The 12,947-nt window shown below is 46.3% G+C and overlaps 1 protein-coding gene across 3 annotated transcripts in view; it reads left to right on the top strand.

The window, feature by feature from the left end:
- The window catches only part of CHST12 (carbohydrate sulfotransferase 12), a 15,517-nt gene extending 2,762 nt beyond the window's left edge, over positions 1-12,755 (top strand). For all 3 annotated transcript variants that reach the window (XM_034783660.1, XM_034783662.1, XM_034783661.1), the window contains one exon: positions 11,050-12,755. In XM_034783660.1, the coding sequence (XP_034639551.1) occupies positions 11,144-12,403 (1,260 nt within the window). In that variant the 5' untranslated portion in view covers positions 11,050-11,143 and the 3' untranslated portion in view covers positions 12,404-12,755. The remainder of the gene's footprint in view (positions 1-11,049) is intronic.
- Positions 12,756-12,947: the final 192 nt, after the last annotated feature.

Here is a 12,947-nt window from a genome sequence, read left to right as displayed (position 1 = left end):
AGAACCTCACTTCTTCTTCTTGCATCTGAAGAAGTGAGGTTCTTACCCACGAAAGCTTATGCTCCCAATACTTCTGTTAGTCTTAAAGGTGCCACAGGACCCTCTGTTGCTTTTTATAGATTCAGACTAACACGGCTACCCCTCTGATACTTGACAAAATATAAGTTGTGTTCTTTTATTTGTAGAACAAAAAAAGTTTATTATTAAGGGTTTTTTATATAGCGCTTTTATCCAAAGCGCTTTACAATAGTTAGCTAACGGTACAAACCACATTTGGAAAGATCATTAAGTGGTCTGCTGAGACCCTCAGCAATTTTCAAGTGGTCCATGGAAAAAAAAGTTTGAGAACCACTGTCCTAGAGGATACTTGAGTGATGCAGTCATCTTCCTCCATAGCCCTAGCCCTGGCTGGCTGGGATGTGTTGGAACTCTGCACTTTCAAGTGCAGCCAAATAACATGTTTGTTTCAATACATTGTGTAATGGGTTTTGTAACTCAGTCGTGTGTTTCCTATATTAGCCCAGGTCATTTCCAGGGCTTTGGAAACTGGCAGTCCCTAATTGGTCTTCACGGGTTTGTGGTGTGATGAATGGATGGGGAAATCCCCACTCTGGTGTTTTTATGCTTTTCTTTTTCTCTCTGACTCTTAGGGCTATAATTTTAAAATAGCCCATTTGACATTTTAAAAAGCTTTCACTCTTGAGTTGGGACAGGATATTAAATAGCCTGAGGTCTGTGCCCCCTCTTCTGGGCTCTAACGACCAGAGAATAGCAGACTTTGATCAGATACGACAGAAAGAAAAATGGTAAATTACCATTTTCCTGGGAAATCTTTGTTTGATAAACATGTGGGCTGCTGCAAGCTAGTGTTGCCATCAGAACTTGCCCTTTGCTAACCCGCTCAACTACTAAGCTATAAAGCTACTAAGCTATAAAGCAATTTATTAATTGCACTGAAACCCAAGAGGCAAAATTTCAGTACAGAGTAAAATATCACAGCTGTAAATTATAAATACTAAATCTATTAACACTTGACAGTTGGCCTTAGAAAAGGGGTTTCTAGTGTAAACTCAGACAATATGAATTGCAGCCTTCTGCAAACCTCCCCCCCCCCCCCCCCCCAAGGTATATAGCACACACTGTGCTAAGATGCAATAGCAAAAAAACTTACTACACGACCCCAGGAGTGGGGACCGAAGCCTGAGCCCACCCAATCCCTGCCACCCTGGGGGGGAGAGGGAGGAGCAAAAGCTGAAGCCAAGGGCTTCAGCCGCAGACAGGGGGCCTGTAACCTCAGCCCCACTGCCCAAGGCTGAAGCCCTCCGGCTTCGGCCCCAGACAGTGGGGCTCGGGCTTTGGCTCCTGGCCCCAACAAGTCTAAGCCAGCCCTGGCGACCCCATTAAAACAGGGTGGCGACCCACTTTGAGGTCCCAATCCACAGTTTGAGAACTGCTGCACTAGCGTAAGCCCGATTTGTGTCTGCACTAGGGTTTGTATTAGTGTGACGACACTATGTAGTTACACTGATGCAAATTTGCCTTGTCTAGACAAGCCTTTATTTTTTTGCAGCATGCGGGAGAAGCAGTTTATTTTGAATGTTGGGAAAATAAGCAAAATTCTTTCTTGGTTTTGGTTAAGTCAGCACAGTCCTGGTCTGACTCTGATGTCAGAATCTGCTGAGTTTCCCCTCTTGGAGAAAGCAGATCACCAGAACTGAGTTGGTCTCAAATGTTTTACACCATATATTGAAATAAAAACCTGAAATGTGCTTGACTAAACATATCCCACTGGAGGTTTGGTGATTTATAAGTCAGGGGGCTGGATGGCTCAGGTGACGGACAGTAGAGTTCCCTGGCAGTCAGTGGGGGAAAATGTGGTAAGTCTTGGCAAAAAATGCAAGCTACAATTTTTCTAAAGTCTCATGTCCTGTTATATCATGCAAACCCCTTCCCCCCGCCAAAAAAAAAATGTTAAAGGACCAGGAACAGAAGAAAATGGGTCATAGCAACAGCTCTTAAGCCCCATTGATGAGGGCCTGGTCTGCATCTTCAGCTTCTCTGGAGGGGAAAGTGTAGCCAGCAGTCCTAGGAGTGGGGAAGAGGGAGTCGTGGAATCTATTGCAATAATAACCACTGGAGTCAGTGGCCACTGACTCCTATGATAAACAACCCGGCTCTATGCTAGAGGTTAGGAGCCGCTGTCTCTGGTGGTTACTGTGACATCTGTGACTGTTGTCACCTGAGATAAATAGCCGTGCTTACTAATGAGAGGGAGAGCCAGTCACTGGTTCCAATCCAGGCCAGGTCAGTAGTAGCTAAAAGTTATTACCATCCGGTGGCTGTTAACTGGCCTGTATGAAATGAGTTTGGTGCTCAGCCCGGTTCCCACTTGGCAGGCATCCACATCACAAATACCACCACCTTAATTGGCATTGAAGGGTATTCTTGCTGGCATTCTCAGCTTTGAGACCAAGGGCTGCATGGGCCATATAGTGTGAACTCCCTACTCACCTGTAGAGGTTGTCTCTTCAGGTTATGGCTCAGGCACCTGTCTCAGAGCCCTATTCTGTGTGTGTGTGTGTGTGTGTGTGTGTGTGTGTGTGTGTGTGTGTGTGTGTGTGTGTGTGTGTAGAGAGACCTTTAGTCTCCAATGCTTTCAGCCTGGCATCTTTTATTTGTACTAAAATCACACTGCCACTGAAAAAGAGAGAAAATAACAAATGACAGAATCAACAAGGAGTCTGGTGGCACCTTAAAGACTAACAGTTTTTAGGTTAGAAACACATAAGCTTTCGTGAGTAAAAACCTCACTTCTTTGGATGAAGTGAGGTTTTTACTCACGAAAGCTTATGCCCAAATAAAACTGTTAGTCTTTAAGGTGCCACCAGACTCCTTGTTGTTTTTGTAGATACAGACTAACACGGCTACCCCCTGATAATTGACAGAATGTGTTTTTTTTCCCCTCGGCATTAGTTGGCTTAGTTTAACTAAGTCCCATTATGGGTCTCTGATAGAAATCCCATCAGTGAATATGGCACTGCCCGAGTTAACAGGAGAGGATTTGGTTTGATCCTCCGCTGATCATTGCTCTGTATCTTGGAAAATCAATCTGTGCTCTGGCAGATGGTGTGCTGTCCCCTGGAAAGCAGGCTTGAGCCTTTGGGGTGGGCTGGGTAAAGCTGCATGATTTCAGTGGCTTTCAAAATGAACATCCTTCCAATGATCCAGAGGGCTGCGACTGTTTGTTACCGTGCTAAACACTGCGTTTTGGTAAGGCTAACACTTCCGTTACTTGAGAGAGGGCGCCCTGGGGTGGGAGATTTCGCAGCAGTGCTAGCAGGCTGCTGTGGTTGCACCATGTTATGGAGGGTAGAGTTTGCAAGTGAATGATTCTCTTTGAAACATTATTATTATTATTTAATTGCATCCCGGTAGCGTCTAATGCCTCCAGCCAGGATTGGGGGAACGCACTATTCTGGGCACTGTACATACTCAGAATAGAAAACAGTCCCTGCTGCAAAGAATTCACAGTCTTACCGACAAGACAGGCCGACAGGTACAGACAAACAACAAAAAAGCAATTTGCTAAGCAGCAGCATTCCAGATCTTCCAGGAATGGGCTGAGACTGCGAGCCTAAGTATTGGCATATAAACAGGCACACATCCATGTAGTGGCGTTGGAACAATTTGTATAGTGGGGGTGCTGAGAGCCATTGAACCAAACTGTAAACCCTGTATATGATGGAAACCACTTCAAGCCAGGGCGTGCTGCCGTGTGACCAGCACCCCTAATTCCAGCAGCCCTGCCTACACACACATTACAGTTTACCCCTCCTTTAGCCCCCTTTGCATCTTCCTAGGCAACTCTTAGATCCAGTCAGTCCTCATCTTCACTGACCTCGCCTAGAGAATTATTGCTGTGTAATACCTGCCTTCTTACTCTTCCGAATGGCATGTATTCTATCCTCTTCCAACCCCTGCTGACGTACAGAATGAGAGGCTGAGTCCAAGACCCATATCTCAATGCTTGGTGCTGCAGTGCAAAGCGATAGTTAGATCACCAGCCACTCCTGGTCGTTGGCTTTTTCATACCTCATCAGTGCAAGCAAATGCATTAAAAAAAAAATCCCTAAATGGTGCATTTTAAGTGTTTTCGGACAAACTGAGCTAAAACGCTGATACAAAGTCCTAATCTTTCACTGCTCTTCTGTTTATTAGCAAGTATTTAGCCTAGTCCTAATGGGGTAACCTAGTGGGTAGATCCAGAGGCTAGGTAATGGGATTCCTGCGTTCTAATCCCATTCTGTCACTGACCCACTGTGCTGCCTTGGCCTGTGTGTACTTCAGAGGTGCTGAGCACCTACTACCCCACTTGAAGTCAGTGAGAGTGTGGGTTCTTCACATCTCTGAAAATCCAGACTGTTTCCTGGCTTTGAAATGGTCTTCCCAGAGAGGGTCTAGTTAAAGCTTGAGAAGCACTTTGAGAGCCCTGCGTGGAGTGCTGTCGAAATGCTAATTGGGATGATTATGGCAGTGTTCAGAGAGCAGGGGTGAGTTTGTGGGTGTTTGGCTGGCTAGTTTGGCCCCTTAGAGAAGGGGGAGGCCCATTTGAACCTGGATCTGAACTTCCCCACAGCTTAGGGATGTTCCGACCTGGGGATTTCAGTTCAGCCCCATCTCTGTCACTAGGCAGAGGATTCCCATTGGGGATGGATCATCCCACTTTACAGCCACAGTCTGCCATTGGTGCAGCATTAAGCGGCTGTGCTGCAAGAGAGGGCCTGGCCTGTAGCCTGTCTGCATTGCTGTGCATTTGTGGGGGTACAAACCCGAGTTGATCAATGATCTAAAAATCAAGAGAGTCCTACAAAATGTGGAAACTAGGTCAAATTACAAAGAATGAATATAAACAAATAACAAGTATTTAGGGACAAAATTAGAAAGACCAAGGCACAAAATGAGATCAAACAAGCTAGAGACATTAAGGGTATCAAGAAAACACTCTACAAATACATTAGAAGCAAGAGGAAGACCATGGACAGGGTAGACCCGTTACTCAATTGGGGAGTGGGGGGGGAGAATAATAACAGAAAATGTGGAAATGGCAGAGGTGCTTAATGACTTTTTGTTTTGGTTTTCACCAAGAAGGTTGGTGGGGATTGGACATCTAACATACTGAATACCAGTGAAAATGAGGTAGGATCAGAAGAGGCTAAAACAGGAAAAGAACAAGTTAAAAATTACTTGGACAAATTAGATGTCTTCAAGGCAGCAGGGCCTGATGAAATACATCCTAGAATACTCAAGGAGCTGACTGAGGAGATATCTGACCCATTAGCGATTATCTTTGAAAAGTCATGGAAGACGGGAGAGATTCCAGAAGACTGGAAAAGGGTGCAAATATAGTGCCCATCTATAAAAAAGGGAAATAAGGACAACCCAGGGAATTACAGACCAGTCAGCTTAACTTCTGTACCTGGAAAGATAATGGAGCAAATAATTAAGCAATCAGTTTGCAAACATCTAGAAGATAATAAGGTGATAAGTAAGTCATCATGGATTTGTCAAAAACAAATCACATCAAACCAACCTGATAGCTTCCTTTGACAGGATAACAAGCCTTGTGGATGGGGGCGGGGGAGTTGTAGACGTGGTATAACTTGACTTTAGTAAAGCTTTTGATACTGTCTCCAGGGCCGGCTCCCGGCACCAGCCTGGCAAGCAGGTGCTTGGGGCGGCCACTCCAGAGAGGGGCGGCACGTCCAGGTATTCGGCGGCAATTCGGTGGACGGTCCCTCGCTCCCGCTGGGAGCAAAGGACCTCCTGCTGAATTGCTGCCGCAGATCGCGATCGCGGCTTTCTTTTTTTTGCTGCTTGGGGCGGCCAAAACCCTGGAGCTGGCCCTGACTGTCTCGCATGACCGTCCCATAAACAAACTAGGGAAATGCAACCTAGATGGAGCTACTATAAGGTGGGTGCAAAACTGGTTGGAAAACCGTTCCCAGAGAGTAGTTTTCAGTGTTCACAGTCATGCTGGAAGGGCATAACGACTGGGGTCCCACAGGGATCAGTTCTGGGTCTGGTTCTGTTCAATATCGTCATCAATGATTTAGATAATGGCATACAGAGTACACTTATAAAGTTTGTGGACGATACCAAGCTGGGCGAGGTTGCAAGTGTTTTGGCGGATATGATTATAATTCAAAATGATCTGGACAAACTGCAGAAATGATCTGAAGTAAACAGGATGAAATTCAATAAGGACAAATGTAAAGTACTCCATTTAGGAAGGAACAATCAGTTGCACATATACAAAATGTGAAATCACTGCCTAGGAAGGAGTACTGCGGATCTGGAGGTCATAGTGGATCACAAGCTAAATATGAGTCAACAGTGCAACGCTGTTGCAAAAAAAAGTAAATATCATTCTAGGATGTATTAGCAGGAGTGTTGTAAACAAGACATGAGAAGTAATTCTTCCGCTCTACTCCGTGCTGATTAGGCCTCATTTGGAGTATTGTGTCCAGTTCCGGGCACCACATTTCAGGAAGGATGTGGACAAACTGGAGAGAGTCCAGAAAAGAGCGACAAAAATTATTAAAGGTTCAGAAAACATGACCTATGAGGGAAGATTGAAAAAAGTGGGTTTGTTTAGTTTGGAGAAGAGAAGACTGAGAGGGGACATGATAAGTTTTCAAGTATGTAAAAGGTTGTTACAAGGAGGAGGAAGAAAAATTGTTTTTCTTAATCTCTGAGGAAAGGACAAGAAGCAATGGCTTAAATTGTAGCAAGGGGAGGTTTAGGTTGGACATTAGGAAAAACTTCCTAACAGTCAGGATGGTTAAGCACTGGAATAAATTGCCTAGGGAAGTTGTGGAGTCTCCATCATTGGAGATTTTTAAGAGCAGGTTAGACAAACACCTGTCAGGGATGGACTAGATAATACTTAGCCCTGTCATGAGTGCAGGGGCCTGGACTAGATGACCCCACAAGGTCCCTTCCGATTCTATGATGCTTTGGCTTGCACGTGGGAAAAAGGGAAGTGTGCTTATCTCCAGGGCACATGTACCCAGAGCTGTGATACTGGACTTTGTTGTGGAGTTTTCCCTCTGCGCCATTTTTGTTTAGTTTACAAACCAGGGAGGGGTCTGGTTGCTGTTTTTGTTTGTCCTGATTCATCTGGATGGAGAGCAGTGTCTCAAAGCAGATGCTGACCCCATGCTAACTTTGCATGTCAACAATCCCACGATTGCTCTTGACTTGTTTAGATTCTTCCCTTCCCTACAAAATTCCCATATGTAGAGAAAATTCACTACTGATGATTTCACAGTTTGTCTAACCAATCCCAGTCTCCGTGCCCATTGGGTGGGGTGCAGAACCCCCTCCTAGTCATGAATCCCAATACGCTTCAGATGTTGTATTTTAAATCAAATGTACTGTTGCCAGGCGCTGCTCGGATTTGGCCGATGCGCTTTATTTTTAATTTCTCTCCCTTTACAACGTGGAATTGTTGCTGCCCTGAGAGGCTGTGTGTGTGTGTGAACTGGCTGGCAAACAGCCTCAGCATTTTGGGAGGAAAGAAACCCAGCACTGGTTTTGAAAAGGTTCCTTTCAGAGCTACTTAATGTGCACAAATGGTTTTGTTTTCATAACTGATGTGGATATGGTTTCTTTTGAGTCTGTTATACAGAATGGGGATGTCAGCAGAAAGGGCTGCTTTTGTGTTTTAGGGGTTTTGTTTTTTTAATTGGTGCTTTTCTCTGTTGATAGCCTTAACGCTCCTCGGGAGTGAGATTGTGCAGTTAACACCTTTTTATTCACCTTCCTAAGTAACATCTTGTCTGAGAGAGAAGTTTTAAAAAAGAAAAATGATTCTTTCTCTCAAAATACTGGGAACTTTCTAACCACTCTAATGCGTTGCACTTCCCTGGCCCCTGGCTGCCATCCATCCAATGATCTCAAAGGGCTTTACAAAGATTAATGAACTAAACAGCATAATTACCCTGTCATACTACTCACCTACATTGTACCTATTTTACAGATGGGGAAACTGAGACAGGGAGGCCAAGACCAACATTTTCAAAAGTGGTCACTTATTTTGGATAGGTCAGTTTTTGGGAGCCGAACAAGAGGCCGGTTTCCACAAATGTTGAGTGCATACAGCCCCCATTGGAAGTCAGTGGGCGCTGAGCGTGCTCAAGGTGTCTTGAGCTGAGCTTCTAAAATCAGAGGCCACTTTTGAAAATTTGGCTGCAAGTGACTGGCCCAAGCTCCCATAGGGAGCTGGGAATAGACTCTGGATCTCCTGACCTTCTGCTTTAACTGCAAGACCATTTTTCCCTTGGCTGCTGAGCTAAGCAAGCTGCATTGCTATCCTGCTGGCTGCAAACATAACTCTGCTCAGAATTGTTTTCTTTGTACATGTGCATGTAGTGCTATTAATATCAATGAGGGGGACGCGTCACATGTGTTTTGCAGGAAGTTAACTTGTGCACAAATGCTCACAGTGTTACCGTTATTTGTAAGCTCTTTGGGGCAGGGATCATCTATTTTGGTCAGTGTTTGTGCAGCACCTACTACCACGGGCTCCTTGTCCATGACTACAGCTCCTAGGTACTACAGCTATTCAAAGAATAATACTAATTGCTTGGGGTTTGTGAATTGAACTTCCAAATATCACCAACTTAGTCCCAGCTCAGTTGTTTGAACTGTTGTCCTGCCCTCACTCGTTTGAGTTGACCTTCATGAAAGGAGCACTGTCTAAGATGCTTCTAAGGTCCTTTAAGGAGCAGACTGAGTGGCCGAATAGTCTCGATATACTGCAAGAGGGCAAGGAGAAGACTTATTTGCAGTTGATCGGGGGTGAAGATCAGGAGCGATGACCTTTGAATGACACTAATCCCCAAAACCTCGGTTTTGTTTACAGAAAATAAATAGAATTTTACGGGGAGAGGGGAAATCATGAAACTTAAAAGTAAATAAATACATTGGTTTCAGTGCAAACAGTTTGGATTTTGTGAGAGCTGAATGCTGCAGAATCCAGCTCCTGCATCACGACTAAGACGTGGAATTGACAATAAACAGAGCTGGCCAGTTTCCCCATCCATGCCGAGTGAGGTGCAAAAAGGCAACTCAGTGTCTCTCTCCCCTTTTGTGTATTATTATTGATCATTGTATTACAATAGCTTCTAGAGGCCGCTAGTGAGATTGGGCCCATTTGTGCTAGGCACTGCACAAATCCATTATAAGAGAGAGCTCCTGCTGTAATGATTCTATAGTCAAAGCAGACAGAAAGTTGGGAGGGGGAACAGAGGCCCAGGGAGGTGAAGTGACCGCTCAGGGTCACACAGCGGATCAGTGGCAGAGGTAGGAATAGACCATGGAGAACCTGAGTCCCAATCCAGTGTCCTGTCCACTGGGCCATGCTGTCTGTTCCTTGCTCCCTCCTACCTTCCATTAAGCCACCGGACAGGCTTCGCTTGTGGGGCAGTCCTGAGCTCTCAAGCTTTTTCCCCGCTGCTGGTCTGTCTAAATGAAGAGCTAAATTGGGGAGGAGCTGAGGCCACTGCATTCAGCTTGCTTGGCTCCCCAGCCCTCACCTTGCATGTATCCCCTGATTAGAAAAAATGCATCCGTGCTTGGGAGTGGGGTATACAGCTGTTTCCCTTCCACAAACCTCCCTCTGGGACCATGTGTGCAGCTAGTGAGGGGAAGTTAGGAAATCTGGGTTCTGTTCCATACTCTGACACAATCTATGTTGACAGACATTGGGCTAGTATTTTAACCTCTGTGCTTCAATTTCTCTATCTGTAACTGGGATAGCTCCGCCTGCCACGGGGTGTGTGAGGCTTAGCTAATATGGCTTGGATGCTATAAGAAATGCAAAATATGTTGGGCCAGACAAGAGGCCTCCCTGCTCAACACATTCCAGAAAAGCAGGAAAGGTTTCTCTTGGCTGGAGCAACCCTGAAGCTGCATGATCTCAGTAGTTATACAGCCAATGTAAAACCCTGAGGAATGTTAAATAGGATTTTTATCGGGGCCAGGTCCCTTTATAAATTAGAGGCAAGTTTGGATTAAATCATAGGAAAAACTCCTTGTGGCAAAAGCAAATAGACAAGGGAGTAACTGCCAAGAGCGGTAACTGAGTTATCATCCATGGGATACATTCAAACGGAGATTAGATAAAGCATAGCACTGGGCCAACTCACAGTCCATAGAGGAAGGTGAATTTTGACCTCTGATGTCCCCAGCAATGACACCCTTCACGCCCATTCAGCTGATAGAATCTCGATTTTCAACACAGTATTGTGGCTTTAGGGACATCTGAATGAAGGAGGTCAGACCACGTTATGGGATTGCTAACGTCAAGTATTCAAAAATCATGAGGCAGGCCCCCCGACATGAATCATATTGGTTTAAAAAATGAGTTTAAAAAAAATAAATTCTGGCTAATTTTTACTTTTTCTGCTTTTTGAGACTTCAGGCTTCATGTTTTCAAGCTTCTCTCATGAGGGCTGGAATCTTATTTTTATTTTTTTTGTAATGGAAGTGGAGAGTCTCAAGTAATCACATGACTATCGGAGCTGGAATCCTTAAGAAAAACACCGACTGTTGCAACACTCACGATAAAATTGCAGGAGATGACAACTGACTTTGACTCCAACAATCCTCTAATGTAGCCAGAGCCCTCTCTTGGCAGAGCACTAACCTGGCTGCATGCAGCACAATGCCTAAGAACCCGGTTACTTTCACTTCCTGATCCCCAACCGCCTGCAACCCAGTAAGTGGGGCAGCAGCAACTGGTTATGCTGTCGACTTGTACGTCTGATGCTGGGCCACGTGAAGGGGGAAGGTCTGCATTTAACCCCATGAGGGACAGTGGTCTGTGTGTAGTTGGGTGGGAACAGGATGTTTCATACAGCACCTGTCACACAAAACCTAACGGTGAGGAGTACGTACGGCCACATGGAAGCTGTTACCTTGCAGGGTCGTTCTACATCAGAGTGCTCAGGAGACTGACTAACTTTGGTTTTTGTACCCTTCCAGGCTCCTTGTCAGCAGCACAATGTGGTATCCCAAGCACCATTGTGTGAGGCTGAGGTGAACTCAGGAGAAAGAGACCACCCCAGCAACAGCCAGGATGACCAAAGCACGGCTGTTCCGCCTCTCGGTGGTGCTGGGTTCCGTCTTCATGATCCTGCTGATCATCGTGTACTGGGACAATGTGGGGACAGCTCATTTCTACCTGCACACATCCTTCTCCAGGCCTCATGCCCTGGGCAGTCCACCCACCGCTGCTCAGGATGAAGACCGTGAAGACTTGTTGGACATGGATGAGTTTTTAGAGAAGCTACTGAGTTCTGGCCTGAGGCAGAATGGTCCCTTGAACAGAAAGATGGAGCAGGCCCCACTTCAAGGCTCCAGCAGGCCTGTCTTGGGCAATCTGGAGGAGAATGTGAGAGGCTATGACTGGTCCACCCGCGTTGCCAGAGTGAGCCTGGACCAGGAGAAGCTGCAGGCTGAACGGCGGAGGACGCTGAGGGAGTTCTGTGCCAATTCCAGCTTCGCCTTCCCCGCTAAGGAGCGTTCCTTTGATGACATCCCCAACTATGAGCTGAACCACCTGATCGTGGATGACCGCCACGGTATCATCTACTGCTATGTCCCCAAGGTGGCCTGCACCAACTGGAAGCGGGTGATGATCGTGCTGAGTGAGAGCCTGCTGGATCAGGGTGTCCCCTACCGGGACCCTTTGGACATTCCCCGAGAGCACGTCCACAACTCCAGCACCCACCTGACTTTCAACAAGTTCTGGCGCCGCTACGGGAAGTTCTCCCGCCACCTCATGAAGATCAAGCTGAAGAAATACACCAAGTTCCTCTTTGTACGCGATCCCTTCGTGCGGCTCATCTCTGCCTTCCGCAGCAAGTTTGAGCTGGAGAATGAGGAGTTCTACCGGCGCTTTGCCATACCCATGCTGAAGCTGTACTCCAACCACACCAACCTCCCCACCTCTGTTAGCGAGGCCTTCAGGGCGGGCCTCAAAGTCTCCTTCCCTGACTTCATCCAGTACTTACTGGACCCCCGGACAGAGAAGATGGCCCCTTTCAATGAGCACTGGAGGCAGGTTTACCGCTTGTGCCACCCGTGCCAGATAGACTATGACTTTGTTGGGAAGCTGGAGACCCTCAACGAAGACGCAGCTCATCTGCTGCAGCTTCTCAAGGTGGACAGGCTCCTCCACTTCCCCCCCAGCTACCGGAACAGGACTGCCAGCAGCTGGGAGGAGGACTGGTTTGCCAAAATCCCTCTGGCCTGGAGGCAGCAGCTCTACAAACTTTACGAGGCTGATTTTGTACTCTTTGGCTACCCCAAACCAGAAAATCTGCTTAAAGACTAAAAGCAATTGGAAATTGGAAGAAGGGGGAGGGGGATTACCAAAAATATTTAAAACTTCACAGTATCCTCCTCTTAATCTCCCAACCCAGGAAGATAAAATTAAGTATATTTTTTCTACTCATCCCCTTCCAAATTTGCAAGAATCCAGGATACTCCAGCCAGCTGTGCATCACCAGAAGACACCCCCCCACACACTCTCCCTTTGCAATCGGAAGACTTCCTCTTTCAGTCTGTCGGCTGTGGCCTTCGGTCGCTTTTTATTAATACTTTTTAAAAATTAATATATTTAAAATATTTAATACAAATTGCGTGTTGTGGTGAAGGAAGAGGTGGAGTAAAAAACAATGCCCCTGCCCCTGTGTGTTGTCTCAGTGCTGTTGTGTGCTGTGGAGGCACCGCTTCCGGGAGTGCCTGGGGTTTACAAAACACTCGAGGCTAAACTCCGAGCTGGTGTGTGCAGGCACTGCCCCGTTGATCTTAGGGCACTTGTCCCTGCTTACGCCGAGTCTGGAGGATTCTCTGCACCTTGAGGTCTTTAAACCACG

This window comes from Trachemys scripta, chromosome 10, assembly GCF_013100865.1.
Source record: "Trachemys scripta elegans isolate TJP31775 chromosome 10, CAS_Tse_1.0, whole genome shotgun sequence".
Classification (NCBI taxonomy): Eukaryota; Metazoa; Chordata; order Testudines; family Emydidae; genus Trachemys; species Trachemys scripta.
This window is presented reverse-complemented; position numbering and strand designations above follow the sequence as displayed.